General features: G+C 35.8%; 1 protein-coding gene across 1 annotated transcript in view; it reads left to right on the top strand.

Moving 5' to 3' along the window:
* Atf2 (activating transcription factor 2) overlaps nt 1–20,661 on the top strand; it is a 77,334-nt gene that overhangs the window by 35,091 nt on the left and 21,582 nt on the right. Inside the window, 6 exon segments of the mRNA XM_085680943.2 lie at nt 6,276–6,372; nt 9,379–9,497; nt 9,618–9,746; nt 14,691–14,869; nt 15,467–15,581; nt 18,338–18,424. Of these exon segments, the coding sequence (XP_085537069.1) occupies nt 6,276–6,372; nt 9,379–9,497; nt 9,618–9,746; nt 14,691–14,869; nt 15,467–15,581; nt 18,338–18,424 (726 nt within the window).

Below are 20,661 nucleotides of genomic sequence, written 5' to 3'. Positions count from 1 at the left end.
CTTGGCCTCAAATAAGCAAGCCCTAACTTTTTCTGCTTAAAATAGAATGGTTACTGTGATTCTGTGCATGATCCCTTATTAATATATACTTTTTTTTTTTTAAAAAAAAAAAGGTTATTACTTTTAATTACATTTGTCGGGGGAGGGGTGTTAGGGCAATGCCCACGAAAGCCAAAAGAGTGCATTGGGTTCCTTGGAGCTAGAGTTAGAAGCAATCCAGTCCATCTAGCATGCTAGGAATTGAACTCTGGCCTTTTCCAAGAGCATTAAGCACTTTTAAATACAACCCCTACCCACCCTTCCATTTCTTAGACAGGATCTTAACTGTATATATAGCCTTGCCTGATCTGGGACTCACGATAAAGACTAGATTGGCCTTAGAGTCAACGAGATCCACCTACCTCTGCCTCCCAAATGCTGGGATTAAAGACATAGGTCACCACACCTAGCACTGATAATATTTTTAAAGAGTTTTTTTAATTTATGCATTTTTATGTGTATGTATGTGCTTGCTAGAGATGCTGTACAACATGTACTGCTGCAGTCTGTAGAGACCAAAAGAAAGCATCAGCTCTCCTGTAACTGGTGGTTCATTCGCTGCCTTGTGGATGTTGGGAACCCAGGCAAACTCCTGAAAGAGTATTAAGTGCTCTTCGTGTCTTTATGACGGAGCCATCACCACAGCTCTACACATGCTAACTTTTTTTTGCTTGCTTTTTTATTATTAAAATCATTATATTTAAATTTGTTTAAATAGAAGAATCAATGGCTGAATGTTAGAATATGTGTTTGTATGTGTATCATAAGAAATTGTTTTGCTGGGCATGGTGACACACACCTTTAATCCTAGCACTCAGGAGAAAGGCAGGCTAAGCTCTTGTGAGTTCGAGGCCAGCCTGGTCTGTAAAGCAAGTTCCAAAACAGCCAGGGCTGTTGTTACACAGAGAAATCCTGTATGGAAAAACAAAACAAAATAGAAGGAAAGAAAGAGAATTTCCTATTTTTAAATTTATAGTATTTGAAAAACGTTATTGAGTTACACATGTGAGCCACCATTCCTGACTTAACATGGTTTTAAATTGTTAGCTGTGTTTTCTTGCTAGAGCTTATCCCATCATTTACTTATTTTTTCTATTATGAACTTTGAAATTAATTTTAGTATTATAACAAAGCATTGTGATGAGTATATTTTACACAATTATGTGTGCCTCTCTAATTAGTTTCTTAGACTACATTTCTCAAACTAGAATTACCAGATCAATATTATATAAACAGTCATGGTGGCTGAAGCACAAAGACCAGAAGTTCGAGACCATGGTAAGACTAAGACCTTGTCTTTTAAAAACAAGGACTGAAGTGAAGCTCAGTGGTAAAGCAATTGCCTAGAATACACAGGACTTTGGGTTGGATTATAGTTATAAATAAATTAATAAATGAATGAAATGTATATATGGTTAAATATTGGGCCAAAAAGATGATTCTCTGGGTAAAGGCATTTGCTCGAAGACTGAATCCGAGTTCAGTCCCTAGAATTTGCATGGTAGAAGGAGATCCTAACCCTGCAAGTTGTGTCTTCTGACTCCCACACATTCACACAATACAAAAGAAGAAGAGAAAAGGTCACTCTGATTTTACTTTCATTAATAGTTTAGCTCTCATTAATAATGAACTGTTTTCATCTTAAGCACTCCAATCTTGAGTATTACATTATTTTAGCCAATGATTCTGTGAGATATTTAATGTTATATACCATCACTGACCAAAACAGCCCAGTGAATATCAGTTTTATGTGTTAAATCTTGCCGAAAGCAGCAGTGATATATTATTTTTATATTAAGTAGTATTTCTTAGGATGTTGAAAGTTCTACTAATTATTATTATTTTTTGAGCTAGGGTCTCACTTTGTAGCCCTGGCTGTCCTGGAGCTCATTGTTCAGGCTGCAGACTCACAGAGCTCTCCTGTCTCTAAACCCTGAGTGCTGAGCTTAAAGGTGTGCCCACCATGTAAATTTTTTTGAACTTGCCCATATTGGGTTTCATAGTCTAAATTGATGATGACAACTGACCAGGTCTTTTCCTCTATTACCCTGCAATAATTGATTTTAGAAACACCAATTTGGTGATGATAGTATAAATTACTTTTTATACTTATCAATAAACATGTGTAATCCAAATTTTGTTCTAGCCTACTTAATTTAAACATACAGATTTTCACGTTTTAAAATGTACTTTGTTGATAGTATCACTTTAAGAATGAGCTATAAAAATTAGCACAAAGGATTTACCTGAAAATCCTTACCACAGTCTTTTTGTAAATGCCTAGCTAATTTTTAGATATTGTACAGACTCCTATTAGTCTCATTTGTATTTAGGGGATGTGCTGTTTAGTTGAATAAAAGATGCAGAGTTAGATACTTAATAAAATTCATTTACACGCTCTATTTTGTTGGTAATACCTTTGCCTTTGGTGTCACTTTCATTGAGAATACTTTGTGGTAAATTATTATACACTGTCAGCTGATCAAAGTGGAGATTAAATACAGTATGTACTTAGCTCAAGTCTCAGTGGAGGTCTGTTAATCAGTAGCTTTCTGCTATTGAATGGAGTTCTCTTCAACTAAGGAAAAAGTTAGCAAAAAGAGCTGTTACCCACATCAAAACTTATTTATACCTATTTAACAAGTTAAATAGTAATAATAATAATAGCATGAGAATAACTGTAAAACCACAGAATGGCTAATTCTTAGGAGGTTAATTCTGGTAAGAGATGGCTTAGCATATAAAAATACATGTCATGCAAGCCAGGCAACCCTAGTTCAATCCCTGGAACCCCTGTGTAGAGACAGAAGGAGAGAACCAACATCACAGAATTGTCTTCTGACATCCACATAGGTGCCATGGTCTGTGTAACACCTCACCCCACCCCAATAATCTGAAAAAACATAGCCAAGCCTTGGAGACACAGGTTTCTCAGCTATTAGAACTTAACATTAATTTACTATGGATGCTATGTGTTCACCTTCCTCCCATCTGCCAATTACCCTTTTTCTGCCTTGTTAAGGTCCTATCCAAAAAATTTTTTCACTTCTTTCCAACCTTGTTCAATGAGATAAATGCTCAAGCTTTCGTTTTTATTGAGAGAAACACTTGGGTTTTGTATATATTCATTGGAGTTGGACTTGGTCTAGAAGAAATTATATTAATTCTTGGTTAATATTGCTAGTAATAGTATTATAATTATTCTACAAAGTTTCTTTTTAAAAAAAACCTTTTAGCTGGGCGGTGGTGGCACACGCCTTTAATCCCAGTACTCGGAGGCAGAGGCAGGCGGATCTCTGTGAGTTTGAGGCCAGCCAGGTCTACAAGAGCTAGTTCCAGGACAGGCACCAAAAAAAAGCTACAGAGAAACCTTGTCTCAAAAACAAACAAACAAACAACAAAAAAAAACCTTTTAGTTTGTCTAGGAAACAATTCACATAAATTATAAATTTTATCTTAGCATATAATAGTTACTATATTAAATATTTGTTTTAAAAGAATCCATATCCTTCATGATATCATAAGCATTTTTCTCAATTTAACCAGATTAATTTTTCACTCAAACTCTCTAAGTTTCTTTTTATATACACATTTTCTCAGATGATTGCCAAAGGTCAGATTCACCTTCACCTGAATCAGATACCAATTTGAGTGTATTTTGTCCTTCATATTAAAAATTGTGTGTGTGTGTGTGTGTGTGTGAGATGTGTGGTCAATAATCTCTGTGTAACTAATAGTTAAATTTGATCTTTGGATCTTGTATGAGAATTCATGAATATATAACACTTATATTTTCATCTGCTCCTTTTCACTGAAGACAGTTTGTTTTCATTTTCACATTATACAGCTGGCAATGTTAATCTATAGTATAGTAGGATAGTTGGATAGATTTGTTTGTTTGTTTTGGTTAGTGTTGCTGCTGCTGACACTAATCATCAGACCTAATGTCTTGTACATAGCACTTTAAAACTAGACTACACCTTCAACTCCAGTTGTTCCTTGAAACTAATCCAAGCAGAGGACACTAGTAGAATAAAATTCTAAGTTAAATTTGCTTAGGTTTTACCTCTTAATTTTGACACCTTCACAGTTTTTTAAGTGTGGCACTAATACCAAGATGAGTTTAGAAACAAATGCTTTAATAATTGCCTTTTATAGAAAAGTCACATTGTGAGGTTCTGTGGAACCTAAGAGGAATCTTACGTGCAGATACTTTTAGTGTGGAATGTAAAGTATAGCAATGAGAATTTTAATACAAGGATAAAAAGTAACAAACAATATCAGTAAGCTCTGCAATGTGTTCATTATCTTAAGAGCTCTGTTTCTGGGGGTGCTTATCAAAAGCACCACTACTAATTTCTCTGGATTTGGGGTGGACTCTTAAAGGATAAAGTAATAGGAAGGTAGCCTGAGTGGCAAAGAGTTGGATTGTCCCAATGTCCACAGCTGAATGGATAGTTAGTGAATGAAACAGTTCCTTCAATATGGAGATACAGACAGGTTCTGAAGAAGTAATATTTTCAAAAATAATGATAAGTTTTCTATTGATGTTTCTAAGTACATTGATTTTCTTTAATGTAGCTTAGTATTTTACTGATTTTAAGAATCAACTATTATTTTAAGGGGTTTATTTTTTTCCATTAACATTTATGTGGTTTTGGCAGACTTGGAGATCATAGGAGGTACTCAGCTTACTTAGAAGGGTAGACATAAAGATAAGTCTGGTATAGTGGTAGGCCAGATAATGAACGTTGAGAGCTCAATGGGCACTGGTGAGGCTTCTAACTTGAAGCTGGAGGATGGAGAGAGGGTTCAGTAGTTAAGAGTGCTTGTTGCTCTGTTAGAGGACTGGAGTTTGCTTCCCAGCACCACATCAGGTGCCTTACAACTTTGGGCAATCTAGTATCTTCTTGCTTATAGACATCTGTAGACATATACGAGAACATAAATTAAAATAGCATAAGCCTTTTTTAAAAATTGAAGTTGGGTTTATGTGCAGGACTTAGGATGCTGATAGGTACTAGGTGTCAGACTTCTCAACAGTTAAATGACAATTCCAACATCCCCATTTGTAAAGCAATAGAAAAGAGTGGGGTTAATTTAACTTCTGAACCAGGAAATGGACAAAATAAATGACTGATTACAATTTTGGGTAAAAGTAGTGCTTGATGAGGAGCTCTTCCTAAAGGTTGACTTCCGGGCACAGTAGGTATTTAAACATAATGTGTTGTGTCTGTTGGCATGCGATACTTACCCAGTATGAGGTGAGGAGAGGTATGACAAAGAGCTTTAAACGTGCATTCACTTTAACATGAGCTATGATTTTAAACATCACTTTTAGATTAAAACTATTTAAAGTGATGTATTGTGGTTGCTGTTTCTTTTCTGTATTGCAACACAGGAATTCTTTGTTGTTGTTGGGGTTTGGTTTTTTTTTTTTAACCCAAGGTTTTTCTGTGTATCTTTGGAGCCTGTACTGGAACTTGCTTTGTAGATCAGTGCTGGCCTCAAAGGCACAGAGATCCACCTGCCTATGCCTTTCAAATGCTGGGATTAAAGGCATGTGTCACCACCACCCAGCCAACTAGGGAATTCTTTACTGTGGAATATAAAGCCAGATTTCTATCTTTTTCTTTTCTTTCTTTTCTAAAAAATTTTCTTTTTCCTTTCTTTTTTTCTTTTTTAAATTGAGACAGGGTCTCACTATGTAGCCCTGGCTGACGTGGAACTCTCTATGTAGATCAGGCTGACCTCAAAATGACAAAGATCGGCCTCCCTAGTGCTGGGATTAAAGGTGTGCACCACCACACCTGACCTCAGATTTATTTTTTAACTTGCACAGGAGTCATGTTTAGAATATTCTCAGTTAAAAAGTGGTAAGTAACCGTACGTCTAAGTAAAAACAGTATTTTTGTAAAGTCTTTGAACTATAGAGTTTTTATCTGACATAATGAAAAATGAATAATGATCATTTTATTAATTTTTTTGGCCTAAGGTTTTATTTACAAGTCTTTCAAATTAGTTATGTACTATCATTTCTTATTCTTCAGTAGTGGTTTTTCTGGTTATTTAAATCTAGTATGTCTTTGTGTGCTAACAGTAGATAATGTTTTAGTTTATAAGTTGGTATTTTACTGTTAATGGTGGTTTTACATGTTGTGGAAATTGATAATCCTAATCAGTTTTCTTTGATCAAATTGAAAATCTTAACTGTATTTTAAAACTTTTTGCCACAGCGTTTTACCAACGAAGATCATTTGGCTGTCCATAAACATAAACATGAGATGACACTGAAATTTGGTCCAGCACGTAATGACAGTGTCATTGTGGCTGGTTAGTATATGCTTTTATTAATGGCTTATATACTATTTCACCCAGAATTCTCTGTGAATGCTATAGTCTGGTGATATCCCAGTTACTTCACTTATAGTAAATGTTGGCAACATGAATTTACCCATTACGTTTCTGTATGTTCTTTGATCATTCATTTCACTTTTATGTGTGTTTTTCAAATAACCATTTGAAGTCAGTTTTATGGAAGTTAATTAGAACCCTTGGAACATTCATGACTTTTACAAAGGGGACATTTAACGATAATTGACTTCATTGATATTTAGTGTTTCTTTTAGCTGTCTCGCACCTGGTTTTCAAAACTTTATGAAGATAATAAATGATTAAACACTTCGTATGGAAAAGAAATCTTTAGTAAACTTGTTCATATATAATTTTGTTTAAAATGTTTTATTAATAATGCTCTGAAACTGGGGTGTAGATCAGTAGTATAGTGCTTGCCTAGCATGCACAAGGTGCTGGTTTTAATACCCAGGCATGCAAAATGAAATAAAATACTCTTCATACAGGAGACCTAAGTTCAGTTAGTGTGTGTGTGTGTGTGTGTGTGTGTGTGTGTGTGTGTGAGCCCTATACCCATATGTAACACCCTGAGTGGATCATTATTTTTCATATGTGAAAAAGAAACTCAATTCATGCATTAACTTATCATCACTGTCCCATATTAGCTGTTTTCTTTGATGTTTCATATGTATACACATTTTTGTGTATTTTATAATACATACTATGTAATTTCAGCATATTTTCTAAATAAATACTGTGATAAGTTGTTTCAAATTTTACATATAATTTAGCTCTCTTCTCTGCCTATATGTGTATCATAAATATAACTAGAATCCTTTGTTTTGTGAAGCTTAGCTTATCCTGTGATTCTAGAATTAACTCGAATAATGAATAGTATTACTATTTTAAAATTACTACTTGGTCTAGAGATCAAAACACCATATGTAATGTTTTAGAAAGATAAGATGTTGAAGCAGTATCAGATAACTCCTCCTATGTGTTTTATAATTTTTGCAATGAATAAATGAGAGGAAACAGAGTGATTTGTTAAACAGTTTGTGGACGGGAACTTTTGACATATCTTCAGTACTGTGAGTAAAAGGGCACAGAACAGAGTGAAGCGTGCACTTTGGGATATGTAAATAGTAGGACCACGATACAAATTAAAGAACAGTAAATAAAATTAAAACTATCTAGAAAGTGTTTTCTTGGGTAGGAAAATCTTTGTTTCCTTGAGATTTACTATATCAGACATTCTCTTTGTAAACTTTGTCTTAAGAATGTTTTAAATATGGTTTCTAGAAATTGCTTTTCTGATTACATTTAGTACAGTATAAAAATAGAACATGTGCAGTCATAGCATTTTACTAACATTGAGATAATTTACTCTAACTGTATAGATAGAATGCATGATGATAATAGCCTTCAGCAATCTGCATGTTAACCAACTGTGCCTGTGATGACTTTTCTCAAGTCTGATGGTCCTAGTAATCTTCATCAGTGATTTAGGCTTGCGCATTTCCCAGACTCATTCCTCTCTTTAGTGTGAGTTGTCTTTAAGATGATGTTCCCGATCATCTTAGACAGTCCTTTAAGTTTGAACAATAGTCACTTTTATATTTGAATAATTTGAATTAAAATAGATTTAAGCTGATATGTATACATAAAACCATATTAAAATACTGTTTTTGGCTGGGCGGTGGTGGCGCACGCCTTTAATCCCAGCACTTGGGAGGCAGAGGCAGGTGGATCTCTGTTAGTTCGAGGCCAGTCTGATCTACAAGAGCTAGTTCTAGGACAGGAACCAAAAGCTACGGAGAAACCCTGTCTTGAAAATCAAAAAATAAATAAATAAAATATTATTTTTTTTGGAGATCTTTGGAGCAAAAAAGTAGGGTACTGGTTAAAGATTAAATAATAAGTAAGATTGTGATTATGAGGACGACCCTACAGTAATTCTGATATTGTTTGCACTGATGTCTAATATGAATGCTTAGTGAATTATTTTTGTTGAAGCTATTTATACATAGTATATGTAAGAGGTAAATATAAAATTGTAGTACCCCCTTGTTGACAGAGGGGTCTGTCCTGCCCGGACCTGCAGCTGTTTAGCCCCAAAGAAACACACAGAGGTCTACATTAATTATAAACTGGTTGGCCTAGTAGCTCAGGCTTCTTATTAACTGTTATAATTTATATTAGCCCATACTTCTTGTCTGTGTTAGCCACGTGGCTTGGTACCTTTTTCAGCAAGGCAGTCACATCTTGCTTGCTCTGTGTATGGCTTCCTCTCTGGATGATGACTGTAGACTGAAACTTCCCTCTTCCCAGAATTCTTGTTACCCTGCCTCTACTTCCTGCCTAGTCACCCTGCCTATACTTCCTGTTCAGCTATTGGTTTATTTAAGATACAAGTGGCAGGGTACAGACCATTGTCCCACAGCACCGCCTATAGAAAATCAGTAATTAATAAGTATCTGACCTTCAGCTGAACAGATTTTATCTTAAACCAGTTTTGTATTAAGTAGACTAGATTCTGTGTATAACCACTAAAATTACTGCCCTAAAATGCATAATACATTATGAACAGCTAGTTGAACTTACCAAGGTAAAGCATGCATGTGCTCTCGTTAATTTTCCCTAAATGGTATTCATTTAGCAACTTTAACTTTTGATGACGTAACTTTAAAAAATTCTTATCACTGTGTTAGATAATAGTAATTCCTCCAGAATATTCTTTCGGTCACTCTACTCAATAGTATACTAAGCATAAAAGAACTTTTATGGTTTGTGAAATTGGGGAATATCTTGATATAAAATAAAGCCTAACCAAATTTTGTTTGTTTTGAAGGAAGACATCTCTTCAAAGAGAGAAATAACGTGTGACTGAGTCAGTGCTACTAATTTGTCAATTTGCTAGCAATATTTTAGAATCTTAACATGATCATTTTTATTTGTGTACTTACTTCTTGACATTTATTTCAGATCAGACACCAACACCAACAAGATTCCTAAAAAACTGTGAGGAAGTGGGTTTGTTTAATGAATTGGCAAGTCCATTTGAGAATGAATTCAAGAAGGCTTCAGAAGATGACATTAAAAAAGTATGTTACCCATAAAATTTAAAAAAGAATATTTCTGATGGGAAACAAATGATAGTTTTTGCTTCTCGATTGGCCATTTTTTTTAACTTTTTACAAAGTTTTCTTTATTGTTTGCATTAGATGCCTCTAGATTTGTCCCCTCTTGCAACTCCCATCATAAGAAGCAAAATTGAGGAACCTTCTGTTGTAGAAACAACTCACCAGGACAGCCCTTTACCTCACCCTGAGTCTACTACCAGTGATGACAAGGTTAGACCTGTGCAAAAGATTACCTTACATGCCTTTGTTTATTGTCTATATTTTTGGGTGTGCATGGCATGTGCAGGTCAGAGGACAACTTGTAGGAATAAGTTCACTTCTTACACTGTGTAGGTCCCAGGGATTGAGCTCCGGCTTTCAGGCTTGGTGATAAGCACCTTTATCCACTAAGCTATCTCACTATTCCCAAACTTGATTATTTTTAATCTTTATAAGATGTTAACATGAAATTTTATAATTCACTGTTGGATTGTGCAATATATAAACAGGTATCTATCTATCTATATGTATGTATATATACCTGTGTGAGTACTTAGGGAAAATTCCACCTTCATAAGTAATTATCTTTATTAAATAATGTCAATTAAAAGAACTGCAACCCATTTAGAAAATAAGGTGCTGTTTTAAGATCTGAAAAATCAGTACAACTGAAACAATTTGAACAGGATAGTCGAGTGAGTAATTATTACTTCACAGTATATATTTTATATCAACAATGAATGATATTAGTAACTTGGACTTCCTGAGCTATAGTTATGTGTTGAGTTGTATTATGATGTATACTTGATCACATTTTCACTTGGAAAACACATACAGTAAATGCATTTATTCAGTGCCTACATGTAAAGAGACAGTGACAGTGTTCCTTTTTAAATTGTCACTATAAAATCATTATAAGAATAGATTTCTACTGTGAGAGTATAATTCTGTATTGCTGACAGGGATATATCCTAAGAGATGTCTCAGCAATATCATCTTTCTCTTCAAAGCATAATGTATTTACACAAATGTAGACTATAACCTTCTACATACTTAGTATGTTATGCCTGTCATTCCCATGTTATAAATCTGTACTACTTGATGGTACAGTATTGACTATATAGGTGATTATACCATTACTGATATTTGTATTTAAACATAGAAAAGGCACAATTAAAAATGCACACTGGGAAGATGGTTCAGTGAGTAAATCTTGTTCCCTAAGGCTGAATTTTGAGCCCCAGAACCCACATAAGAACCAGATGCAGTAGCTCAAGCTCCTATAATTTTTGAATGGCAGGGATAGGAAAATCTCCAGAAACTCATAGGCCTGCTGCCTAGTTTACACCGTGGCAAAGAAACTGTCTCAAACAAAATAGAAAGGTGAAGACTCACACCCAGAGGTTGTCCTTTGGCTTCTATGTGTGCATGCCTGCACCCCCACACACAACTATGTACACGTACTCTTATGTTCATATATTGCAAACCTACATACACCAAGAAAAAAACCACTCAGCAACAACCAAATGACCAGTATAAAAAAGTGTAAATGGTGCACTTATATAGGCACTTACCATGAGTAGAGCTTACAGATTGGAATTTCCACTGCCAGACTTAAGTGAGGGAGGGCCAAGTGCATGTGAAGATCTAGGATTACTTTTTACTACTGTAGGTTTTACAGAATCCTGTATGTAGACTATTAAATGTATCTTTAATTCTTTAGATAAGAAATTAACCTAGCTTACTGTAACTTTTATAAAGTTCATTTTTTAACTTTTTGTCTAATAACATTTATCTTAAATCACAGACAGATGTGTATAGCACATAATAATGCTTTATTTATATCCTTATTTTGTACTACTCCATCCCCCAGTACCAAACTGAACTGAGCAGGTACCCTGCCACTGAGCTACATTCCCAGCCCCCAACCTCAGAAATCTTGAAGCTAAGTACATTAATTAAATCTTGAAGCTAAGTAAAGGGAGAAAAGTACTCCCTTTCATTAGAGATTTCCCAAAGTCATAACTTTTAATGATTATACTTTATCATTTTCTTGATATATTTAATTATCTTCTTTTAAATATTTATTTATTTATTATGTATACAATATTCTGTCTACATGTATGTCTGCAGGCCAGAAGAGGGCACCAGACCTCATTACAGGTGGTTGTGAGCCACCATGTGGTTGCTGGGAATTGAACTCAGGACCTTTGGAAGAGCAGGCAATGCTCTTAATCACTAAGCCATCTCTCCAGCCCTCCTCTTTTTTTCTAAACATATGTCATTCCCACATTTATTATAGTTGTTAAACAGATCCTGAGAACAATCTTATTGCCCTCAGAGCATTCTTTCCTCTTTACATTTATCAGTTTTCATCCTTTGTGGCTACTTTATCATCTTCTAGGGGTGCTCCTTCTGCATTCTTTAGTCCTCGGTTCCTTTTAGGTAGTACCTAGTCATGCCGAGTTGAATACAATCAGTTTTGGACCTCCTTTTCTGTTTAATTTTCTTTTAGGTATATACCAGATATTTCCCAGATACATACCAGATCATGCATCCCTCCTGACTGTCAGACTTGTATCTAGTTCTGTGTTGACATCTTCTGTGCTGTGTCTATGGAGCATATTAGATGTCTGAAACAAAGACCTTATTTCTTTCTTCAGTTTTCTCTGCTGAGAAAACCCAGCCAGGCATGTTGGCATATCTTTGTAATTCTTGCATTAAGAAGATGGTGTCAGGAGTATTGCAAATTCAAGGCTAGCCTGTGCTACTATGTATTTTTTTTTTAGTAAATTTTATTAAATTATAAAAGTTTCCATTTCCGCCCCCCCTCCCAACACCCTCCCACTCCCCCCCTCCTTCCCCTCCGTCCCCCAGGGCAGTCAGGGTTTCCTGCCCTGTGGGAAGCTCCAGCTCCCTCCCCCTCCCTCCAGGTCCAGGAAGGCGAGCGTCCAAACAGACTGGATCCCCAAAATCCAGCATATGCAGAGGAAACAGGTCCCAGTGTCATAGTCAATGGCTTTTCAGAAAGACCCCGGGCCAGCCACAGTCAGAGAATCCGGCCAAATTCCGAGAATCTGGCTAGATCACGTCCTCGTTCAGTCCCAGTCCGACTGGCCCTGGTAAACTCTCATCAGATCCGTTCCCTTGTATCAGTGGGTGATAGCATCCCTCGCAGTACTGATTTCGTCTTTCATGTTCCTCCTCCTTCCGCTCCCCCTCCGGACCTCGGGGGGCTCAATCCGGTGCTCCAATGTGGGCCTCCGACTGCATAGCCGTCCTTCGCCAGACGAAGGATCACTCCGAAGGCCCTTTGGATCTACTATGTATATTTTAACCCTCCTGGGTTGTGTAGCAAGATCCTGTCTCTCCCTCTTACTCCCCTCCCTGTGCAAGACCACCCCTCCAACAAAAGAATGAAAAATACGTATCCATCTACTTACTTAAGCCAATCATTTAGGTATCACCTTCAATTTTTTTAACTTGACTTTGAAACCCGTAGCAAATATTCCTAGATTTTCTTACAAAGTAAGTTTTGAATCTTCTATTTTTGTTTCCTGTTGTTGTCTTAGCTATCATCTTTCAGTTGGATCACGAACACCCTACTTCTCTTCCCACAGCCTCCAGCTCTTCGAATGGAATCAAGGGTCTTAAGCATGTACTCTAGACTACTGGACATTACTGATCTCTCTGTTTTTCTTATAAAATACAGGGCTTCTTTATTTTGCCCAAACTAGTTTCATATTAATAATATTCTTGCCACAGTTTCCCAAGTTTCTGGGACTGTGTATAGGTGCATGGCACCATGCCAGGCTAAAACTTGTTTCTAACCTGCTGTGTACCTGATCTATTTCCTTAAGTTCTGGACGAGGGAACTCAAGAACTCATTGAGTCCTTTTCCCAGCTCAAAGTCTTTTAGAGAAATGCTACTTAAGGAAGTTTATATTCATTCCTTAGGAAAAGCCTCTGATCTCGACTCTTGTACCCATCCATCCTCACTTCATGCTACTCTGTTCATCAACTATTCCAAGGTTTTTCCTGCCTAACACTGCTTCCTTCTCCACTTCCCTCACTGTTACATTATCCGGCTCTACCTTATCCTCTGCGCAGTCCTCCCACTTAGTACGTGGTTGCTGAGCATCTCACTTGTACTGTGGAGGGAAGTGTCCCTGACTGTCCACTCATTTCTTGTCACTCTGCCCACAAGTTCTTGAGTTCTAAGTTTTCAAATGTGCTGAAAAGCTGTAGTTATAATGTTACCAATTTCTCCTTCCAAGTATCTTAATAAGACTTTAAGTGTAAGTAGCAGCATAAAGGCAGGTTTAGTTAATGAGTTCTGGGTAAGGTCCTTATCTTTCTTTTGTAATCTGTAAAACTATGGAAGACTATTAAGAATCATACTAGCTAATTTATAAATTCTATTTTCCTTTAGTTTTGGAAGCTCTCAGCAGTAGTTAGTAATTTTGTGTAATTCATAATACCAGTATTACTTGGTTTTTTGATACTAGAAAAAACTACTTGAAATTAGAAAACTTTTCTGTTAATTTAAAATGTTGTAAAACTTTTTTTTTGTTTTGTTTTGTTTCTCAAGGCAGGGTTTCTCTGTTGTCCTGGCTGTCCTGGAACTCACTATGTAGATCAGGCTGGTCTTGAACTCTGATATCTGCCTGCCTCTGCCTCCCAAGTGTTGGGACTAAAGACTTGTGCCACCACTACCTGACATCTTAAAATATTTCTAAAGACCAAATTTGTTTAAATCATAATACTACCTTTCTGGATCAGTTTTTTTTTCTTCTATAATATAATTAGCAAATAGGATAGGGCAATCCCTTTAGGTTTTGTTTTCTCATTACTGACAGTGGATTGGGTTTGTATTTCTTACTGAAATTCTCACAGAATCATTGCTAAGTAGTCCAGCCTAATCTATTTTAAATTGGTAGAAGACACATTGAACCATAAAATGCAGATTTGCTTTTTAAATTTTGAGAATTGCATTTGAACTTTACAGCTGCATCTAAGATATTTTCAGTTAACTTTAGATATTGATTTATTTGGAGGGTCATTAAGTATTATCTAGTGGTTGCTTTCAGAAATATGTTACATTCTGTTCACTGAGGTACATGAATTAACTTGCATTTTTAAATACCACCCTTTATTTATCTTAAAATTAAATAGGAAGTACCATTGGCACAAACTGCACAGCCCACATCAGCTATCGTTCGTCCAGCATCATTACAGGTTCCCAATGTGCTGCTCACAAGTTCTGACTCAAGTGTAATTATTCAACAAGCAGTCCCTTCACCAACCTCAAGTACTGTAATCACCCAGGCGCCGTCCTCTAACAGGCCAATTGTGTAAGTTCTTCCGTCAGTCACTGACTGTACGTCAGTTGTTAGGGTTTTCTTACTATGGTTTTTCCTAGGATATTTAATTACTTGAATTATACTCTGTGTGTGTGTGTGTGTGTGTGTGTGTATGTGTGCACTCATGTGTACATGCGTGTGAGTAAGTGATCTGTCTATCTTGTTTTTTGGAAATTTAGTATTCTTTTTAAAATAATATCTAGCAAATTGGAAAATAGATATCTAAACCTTAGCTAAAAATAGACTATAAGTTTAAGATGTTCTTATTTTTATGCTGCTTAACACAAAAACATAAGTTATTTCATTACAAGACAACAATTGTCTCAGTTCTTAAAAGTAATTCCCAAGACTTTTTCTGATGAGAATTTTTCCTTTTGAAAATTGGGAATTGATGATTTTCCCCAGATTTTTTTTTAAGCATTCCTACATGGATTATGCATTTAAGATGCAATTAAAAAGAACTAAGTTTTAGAATTTGCCTTTGGAGGTTAGAAGACGTATTTTTAAGTAATAGGAGGAAAATGACTGTTATTTTCCATAGGTGGTTCGTATAGATCTTTACATTTTCCCTTGTTTTGTTTTTCTTAGTCCTGTACCAGGCCCATTTCCTCTTCTATTACATCTTCCTAATGGACAAACCATGCCCGTTGCTATTCCTGCATCAATTACAAGTTCTAATGTGCATGTTCCAGCTGCAGTCCCAGTAAGTTGGAAAGTTAGACCATTTAAGTCTTTGTCTCAAAACTGGTCTTGGTAAAATAACCAGAAAATATAATTGAACTGCTTGATTGGCTCACTAAATGGAATTTATCAAATGCTTATTAATGGGTAATATTTATTCATTGATACTTAGTCCTTGGCAAACATGATTGGATAGAAAACATTTTTCTGTACCTCTCCCCACAAGTTTTCTATATTTTGGGGGTACTATTTCTTTATTCAGCTCCTTCAGTTTGCCTAGATTTATGGAATTAAAATATTTCCAATTTTCTATTTTAAGATATTTGTGTTGGAATGCTGTCAGATAGCTCTGGTGTTTATAGTTCTAAAAGTTCTTCACAAAACCAACGTTATGATTATATGAAGTTTACAGAATTCCTTTGATGGTCTATGCATGTTAAAGTCTAACCATTCATATCTAGGCCTGGTGACACATTAGTAATTCTAGCACTTAATATGCAGGCATAGGAGGGCCAGAAGTTCAAAGCTAGCCTCAGCTCTATAATAAATGTGAGGCCAGTCTGGGTCTCTTTGTTGTGAGAAAATCCAAAAGAAGTTTTATGAGGGACACATTAAACATACAAATTTTAGAAAATGTGGAAAAGATAATTAACTATTTTGAGTTGTCGAATGAACAATTGAAAACACATTGGTGGAGATGTATTTAAGAGCTTGTACTGCTCTTGCAAAGGACCTAAATTCCATTTTGCAAAGGACCAGTTTCCATTTTGAGTGACTTAGATATGACTGTAACTCCAGTTCTAGAGGATCCGACAGCTTTGACCTCCATGGACACCTGCACAGAGTGCACATACCCTACACACAGATAGACACACATACACATGGACACCTGCACAGAGTGCACACCCTACACACAGATAGACACACATACACATAGTTGAAAAACTTAAATCTTTATAAAGCACAGTATTTGGAATGATGAAAAATTAGAAATAGTATTTTTTCTATCACATTTTACAAAATAATTTTACTCATACTTTTCAAATTAGTCTTCAACGTTTCACAGTTTCATTCTGAAAAGCACTGTTAGACATTTAGCAAAGCTGTTCAGAACATACTATTTTCTTTTTTCCTAAATTATTTATGATACAACATGCTTTGAATCTCTCTTAATAATTTATGTAAAGCATACTTCACATCTTAATCATTCATATAATTAAATAGTTCCCCCCGTCCCCCGGGGCCAGTGAAGTTGCTCAGTGGATAGACGTTTGACAACCTATGTTCCAGTCCCCAGGTCCCACATGGTGGAAGGAGAGAACCAACTCTTGCAAATTGTCCTCTGACCTCCATATGTATGCCATGACATGCCTGTGGGAACAACTATACAAAATAAATAAATGTAAAAAACATTTTAAGTTTTATTTTGTTATTACATGGATAATAGTGTTGATTCATGTGGTATAATCCTATACTGTGTAGCTTTTTGAGATTATTTTTAAAAGCCTGCTTTATAGCAACATTCTAAAATTTATTGTTTGGATATGCTCCTTAGCAATATTAGTGGCATAATAAGTATTAACTTTATTTTAAAAATCTTTCTTCCTTCCTTTCTTATTTTGAAGCAGGATTCCACTATGTATCACTGGCTTGTCTGGAACTCTGTAGACCAGACTGGCCTTGAACTCACAAAGATCCACCTGCCTCTGCCACCTGAGTTCTGGGATTTTCTTTTAAGTGATCTAAATATCCAAATTATCCTTTATTGAGGTAATCTAAAATATTTTGTCATCCTTAAATAGAACCTTGTTACTCAAGATGCATTATTTAAAAGACCTAGTGAGGACTAGGATATAAGGTTTGATTTCTTTGTTTTGAGGATATTTTTGAGGCAAGAAATACTCTTGTATTGCATTTGAGATAAAATGGTTATCCTTTTAAATGTGCCTGGCAGTGAAAGAAGAGATCAATCCTATTCATGTAACAACTGCAAAAGTGGCAGACCCTGTTAGAGTGCTTTCTGAGAAGTTTTCAGGGACCACTCGCTTCCTTGTTATCACACAATTTATTAATATGTCAAAGCACATACAGTTTAGAAAATTTATATACTTAGTAAATCAAAGTTGATGTTGAAATTTTTTTATTTCTTACTATCACCCTTTTGATACTCCATTGATATGAAAATTAGAATGTAAGAGATAATGGTGCAAATTTTTGCACCAGTCACTTTGAATATTATAAGTTTATAAGAAAAATTTGTCAAAACCAGGTCAGCTGTCACAGGCCTGTGTCACTTTGCTGAGACAAAAAGTATGCAAGTTCAAAGCTAACCTGAGTACAGAGTGAGTTCAAAGCCATCCAAAGTAACGTTATGAAATTCTGTCTCAAAAACCAAAAGTAAAATGATGGCTAGTGATTCAGCTTTATAATAGAGCACTCACCTCATATATACAAGGCTTTGGGTTCAGTCCTTGCGAAGTGGGGTGGGAGAACCTGGAAATCAGTGTTTTAGAGAAATTGACAACTTTTTAAAAATTTATTTTTTTTTTCTGTTTCATTTTACATTCCAACCACAGTTCTCCCTCCCACCGAATTGACAACTTTTGAAAGATCAGGCTGTACAGTTCATCAGAGTTCAGTGCAAACATATAATCAGCTGCAGTTAAAGTTTATAATTTTCTAAATCCAAAGGTTACAGATTATAATTGTGTTCAGTAAAAAATGTACATCTTGTTTTTAAATACTGAATCAAAGTTATTTTTAATGTCTTTTACACAGCTTGTTCGGCCAGTCACCATGGTGCCTAGTGTTCCAGGGATTCCGGGCCCTTCATCCCCTCAGCCAGTGCAGTCAGAAGCAAAAATGGTAAGCAAGCGTTGTTTTCTGTTTTTATTTTTGTTTTGAACATTTATTAAGTATGTCAGTCCCTATCTATCTGTGTATCTATGTATGTATGTATCTATCGTCCTATCTATCTATCTATCTATCTATTCTATCTATCTCCACTAAAGCCAGCATTTTATAGTTATGGGCTGAATTATACTATGGAAGAACTAGAAATTTTGGAAAAGGAAAGCTTCCCTTAGTGTAGTGATTGACTAATGACACTTTAAATATAAAGGGTGAGCTGGGACCACCTTTGTGGTTTCTGTCACTTGTTTGTCTGGTTTGGAGTATGACCTTCAACTCCTCCTGGTGGAAGCTCTGAGTAGTACAGCTAAAATTAAGAGGACGCTCTTGAAAGTGGTGCCGAACAGTTAAACATATCTTCTTCAAATAGTATGCCAGTTAGAAAACAACATGGGTTAAAAGGAAAACACTATTTTTTTCAACATTAAAAAGTTCACATTATTTAAGAAGAGGAGCTATAGGTTGGGAGTCAGGAGAAGTTTTTATTTTAGTCCTTACGCTTTATTCTCTGTTCTTTGGGTCTTTTCCCTAACGTCGGCTAGGCAAGCACTCTGCACCTGAGCTAAATTTTAATGCCCTATTTTTTGTTTTATTTTGCATCAGGGTCTCACTAGGTTGTCCAGGCTGGCTTTGAACTTGCTCTATTCCTATACAGACTTTGAACTTGGGATTCTCTTGCCTTAACTTCCATAGTGCTAGGATTGGGGTCTGTATCACGGCCCAGCTTGACTTTCATTATCTGGAATTAGTTTTATTTTCTGTAAAAGTAAAGGAGTAAGCTTTCATTCATGCAGTTTTTTTTTTTGACTCAAGTCCTATAAACTATCTTAACTTTCTTGATAGATTCATGAAGTTTCCCATATTTATCAAAATCAGTGTATTAGACTCTCTGTGGTCTATTAATGATACAATGATACTTTGTCCTAATATCAACTAATATAGCCTAGTAGATAATAGATAAGTATTGCTAGGTTCTTTCTTTATTTGCTTCCGTTCTTTATTGGCGCTGTGGTCATAAAAATTTGTGCATCTAAGAATATAATTTGTTGAAAGACTTAGTTTTTTTTTTACTACTGTCTTTTAATCTGAAATTTGTACATGATAACTTCTGTATAAATCTTGTATATCACCTGGATAAAGGATATTAGAGGTTCATAAATGATGTAGTTACTGTTGTGGTGATGCAGTTGCTGTTTTTGCTGAAAGAGAAAAGCTCTCACAGTTTTAGTCAGCACTGAAAATACTGAACTGGATCTTTATTTAATGACAGAGTATTCTGCTGTACGTTTTCTGTTTAAATATGGTGTGGTAATGGGAAAAATGAGTTTAATTTGCCATACACGCAGAAAATAAAAGCCGAGTAGAGTAGGAATGAGAGGAAGGGCCTGTTGTGGTACGTGTATCTGGATGTGCTTTCACATAGTGTAGCTTGTAGCTTACAAACCGACTCCCGAACAGGCACTAAGGAAATTCATTTGACTCTAAGAACCATCATTCTAGCATCTGTTGAGGCTAACAGTGGATCTTTGATTGAAAACCTAAAAATATAAGGGGGAGTCAGAATGACCCACTTAATCCAATTAAATTTTTATTAGAATTTTGCTAATGCAAAATAGCCATATATTCATGATTACGTATTTTAGTTGAAGTAAGTAAAAATACTTTTCTTAATTTTGATTAAGTAAAAAACGAAAATTAATTTTTAAATTTTCTGTGTGAAGAGTATATGTGCATCTGTTCATGTGTTTGTGGAGGCCAGAGAAGGTGTCCTGTGACCCTTCACCTTTTTTTTTTTTAAGATTTTATTTATTATGTATAACAGTGTTCTACTGGCATGTACAATTGCATGCCAGAAAAGAGCACTATAGGATGGCTGTGAGTCATCATGTGGGTGCTAGGAATTAAGCTCAGGACCTCTGGAAGAGCAGCCAGTGCTCTTAACCTCCAAGTCACCTCTCCAGCCCTCACTTCACCTCACTTTTTTAGAAAGGACCTCTCACTAAATCTGGAGTTCAGTGTTTGAGCTGGAGTGGCTAGCCAGCAAGCTCCTGGGATCCACCTGTCTCCACAACCCCCAGCGTTGGAGTTACAGGCACATGCAAGAACTATTTATTTTGTTTTAAATGTGTATATGCATCTCTGTGTGTATTTGTGGATATGTACACATGAATGCAGTTGCCTGTGGAGAGAAG

This window comes from Myodes glareolus, chromosome 21, assembly GCF_982192425.1.
Source record: "Myodes glareolus chromosome 21, mMyoGla1.1, whole genome shotgun sequence".
Lineage (NCBI taxonomy): Eukaryota > Metazoa > Chordata > Mammalia > Rodentia > Cricetidae > Myodes > Myodes glareolus.
Note: the sequence above shows the minus strand (reverse complement) of the source record. Positions and strands in the feature narration are given on the sequence as shown.